The 3,440-nt window shown below is 40.4% G+C and overlaps 1 protein-coding gene across 1 annotated transcript; it reads right to left on the bottom strand.

Moving 5' to 3' along the window:
* Window positions 1-906: 906 nt before the first annotated feature.
* LOC138001485 (uncharacterized) lies at window positions 907-2,106 on the bottom strand. The gene has a single exon (XM_068848102.1). It carries the CDS (start codon window positions 2,104-2,106, stop codon window positions 907-909), a length of 1,200 nt encoding a protein of 399 aa, XP_068704203.1.
* Between the last annotated feature and the right edge of the window lie 1,334 nt (window positions 2,107-3,440).

Below are 3,440 nucleotides of genomic sequence, written 5' to 3' on the forward strand. Positions count from 1 at the left end.
TTCTAAATTTAAATTTGTTGTTTATTAAATCTTCAGGGGTTCAGAAACGTGGGAAGCTATTCCAGAAGTAATAATTGGGAAATTTCCATGATTATATTTTTGTGTTTTGAAAGTTCATTATTCTACTTTAGTGTAGCAAAAATTCATCAGCTTGAATGGATAAAAATAATTATTGATTATTTATGAAGGGATCCTGTAGTTCTGAATGCAGATCTATTGTCTATTTTCCAATTGCCCATAATTCACTCTGATTGCCCCCAAATTTTGCCTAAACCATTTTTGTGAAATGCTCTTGGGAATATGCAGACCTCCCAAGAGCATTTGGCAAAAAAAGTTTATGCAAATTTGGGGGCAAACAGAGTGAATTATGGGCAACTTGAAATTTTCATTTTGATTTTGGCCACTTTACTTCTGAGCTACTCTTCCTCTTTTTATATTTGCAATTATTTAATATATGCATTTTACAGATATGGATACAACCTGCGAAGGATCTATATGTTACATAGGTTTGAAAATTGAGCAATCCTCTCCCATCGTGCCAGGATAGCACGTGATTTCACAGGGAAGTTGAGTTAAGATATCCATTAACAGTGATGTTATGTTACCAGTAACCAAACAATTTATTGCTTGTATTAGAGAAATCATGTTCATATACCAAGCTGACAACATAATCATCATGAAGGATTTAAATACTATAATGATAATTTTTAAGTTATCATGTTTTTTGAAAAATAGAAACATCTTGCTTCAGAGATAGTACAAACTTATTTCATTTTTTTTTTTCATGTAACTTCAATAAGAACATATGGTAGAACAAAAGTCTCTGCTTAATGTTCCACCTGAAAGGTGATGGGAACTACACTTTTTCTGTGACAAAAACAACACCAGGTTCTTTATCAGGGATAACTATATATTCAAGAGACGCCTTATAACATCCCTGGGCCTTCTCTGGTTTGTTGCCGGGTCAATAGTGGCATCCAGTTGTCTGCTCAAAGTATCCCCCCGTTCAATACAGATGTTATGTAACACAATACATGCAAGTGTATTGTCTCGAACTTCTTCTTGGGTGCTCTCACACTTCCTAAGAAGCACTCGCCACCTACCTTTGAGCCCACCATAGGCATCCTCAATGATCATTCTTGCTCTGCTGAGTCTATAATTAAAATATTGTTGTGGGGGGGTCAACACAGCACTCGTATTAGGTTTCATGAGCCAGCTTTGAAAAGGGAAAGCAGAATCACCCAAAATTAGAGGAGGGACACTAACACCTTCAATGTCTTTACCTATATCAGGTATTACTTGCCCAGCTGTTATTTTACTCCAAAGGTTGGTTGATTGCAAAATGATTGAATCATGTGAATTTCCCGGGAATCCACAACTCGCCCAAATAAATCTACGCTTTGCATCTACCAAGGCAATTAGGATGATTGAGTAAAAGTTCTTATAGTTGTGGTATTGTTTGTTTGCCTGTAATCCACCTGCAGGGCATTTTAATGGGATATGACATCCATCAATGGCAGCCCAGCTGCATGGGAATTGCCACACTTCCTCCATATCCAAAATTTTGTCCCGGAATTCCAGTTCGTTCCTCGGAAAGTATTGGGAAACTTGTTCATTCCACAGATTGTTGATAATTGCCTTTGTAACGTCACTTACTATCCCGCAAACTGTTGAGACTCCAAGGCCGGTCATTTCAGCTATTGTGTAGAAGTAATCTCCTCTGGCTAAACGGTAAAGGCACACTGCCAGCCTAAATGCTGGTGGAATCGGATCTTCTGCGACAGTTTCGCGTTGCAAGTCGTGTTCAATGCGGCCAAGAATAAACCTGAAGGTTGCCTTGGACACACGGAATGTCTTCTTGAACCTGGCATCACTGTACGTATTCCACAAATGTTCAAACCATCCGTAATTGTGTCGTGGTAGTCGTCGACAGGATCGATCAGCAATGGAGTTTTCGGAAGAAAGCAGGAGTGTAGTTAGGAAGCAAATTCGCAAAAACAGCATTTGCCTTGCTTGCAAAATGTGATGTACTTTCTGCATGCTTTCTCTCCGTCTTCTCGAGTCTTGCAATAATTTTATCAGCAGGAGTCTTCGCTGAGGCGCCATTGTTTTTGTTTCGTCACCGCTGACTAATTGTTGCGTGGCTTTAGTAACTCCTGAATTTGGTACGACTATGGCACGACGTCTGAATCAAAGTCGTGTTTCTGCCGTGCTACAGTCGAACCTAATTGGAATTAAGTTCGGCACGGCAGAAGCACGACGTCTGAACTGGGCCTTAGAGTCTCTCTCCTTCAACAAACGAGGAAGAACTTGATATACCAGACATTTCCCATAACTTGTCGGCAAGAACGCCAATAGATCTTTCTTTAGGAAGAAAGCACTCCAGGCAAATAGTCTGTTTTACTTTTAAAATGATGTTGTGATAGCCAGAGGAACACATTGCGGTTTGAAGACATTTAAAAAAGGATGTAAACAAATTTGGCGTAACCTCGGCCATTTTTTCTGCATGCATGTCCCGTCCGTCCCCTGGACAGCATCTGTTTACAAAACTGCTTCGATGACCCACCCTCGATGCTGTAATGCTGCAGGTGGTCACGTGACCAGGTTCAACCAGGGTCTCTCTACAACAAGGGAGGAAAAGAGAGAGAGAGAGAGCCTGGGTTCAAGGTTGGCATATGTCAAGGAAGGCTTTAATTTTAAGTAGGGGATCATATCCTTCTTGCTCCTTGGGAAATTGTTTAGTAATTTCATTGAAATGAAAATGTCTGCAACATTTCAAATCAATTTCTGGGCATGACTTTCTTGAAATTAGTAAAAGTATGCCAGTAATTCTCCAGGGAATTTTTTTTGCATAGGCCCAGGGCAATCTGAAGGGCGACACACGCCTTCATCTTCTCACAAGATGTATCATATCATTGATGGAATTTTCAGGAAAATCAGCAGAAGCGTCTAAATATTGTTCAGCATACCTGTTTGTCTCATCGCTCATAAGAGCAAATGCTTCATCTGGAGGGCGATTAAATTGAGGAAGCCAGTTAGACTCGAGAGGGTCTACTACATCTTCATATTCGTCCCAATCTAACCTGAACATGGTACACTGGTTATGTGCTCTCTGTGTTCCAGAATTGTTTGTTTCACGACACGAAGAAACACCATCATTATTGCTTGTGTCTACCAATTCACTTTCTCCTTTCCTTTGAGGCAAATCAGCCTCGCTAAAGTCAACCTCTCCATCGCTACTTTCTTCATCACTCAACTCTTCCTCAATATTTCTTGAAAAATTGAGGTTTGCAAGCAAAACACTCAAGTGCTTTTCTCCTTGGTAACCACTCCTTCCCTCCCCTCTTATCAGTGATACAACAAAAAGTGTGAGTGGTTGAAACCCCAAACGTTTGTTGTAGACTACAGTCGCCTCCGGGATTCTCTGTGCAGTCCATGGT

Source organism: Montipora foliosa, chromosome 4 (assembly GCF_036669935.1).
Source record: "Montipora foliosa isolate CH-2021 chromosome 4, ASM3666993v2, whole genome shotgun sequence".
In the NCBI taxonomy this organism is placed as follows: Eukaryota; Metazoa; Cnidaria; class Anthozoa; order Scleractinia; family Acroporidae; genus Montipora; species Montipora foliosa.

Excerpts from the sequence above, each read along its gene's own strand:
- LOC138001485 (XM_068848102.1), bottom strand. The coding sequence starts at position 2,106 with ATGGCGCCTCAGCGAAGACTCCTGCTGATAAAATTATTGCAAGACTCG.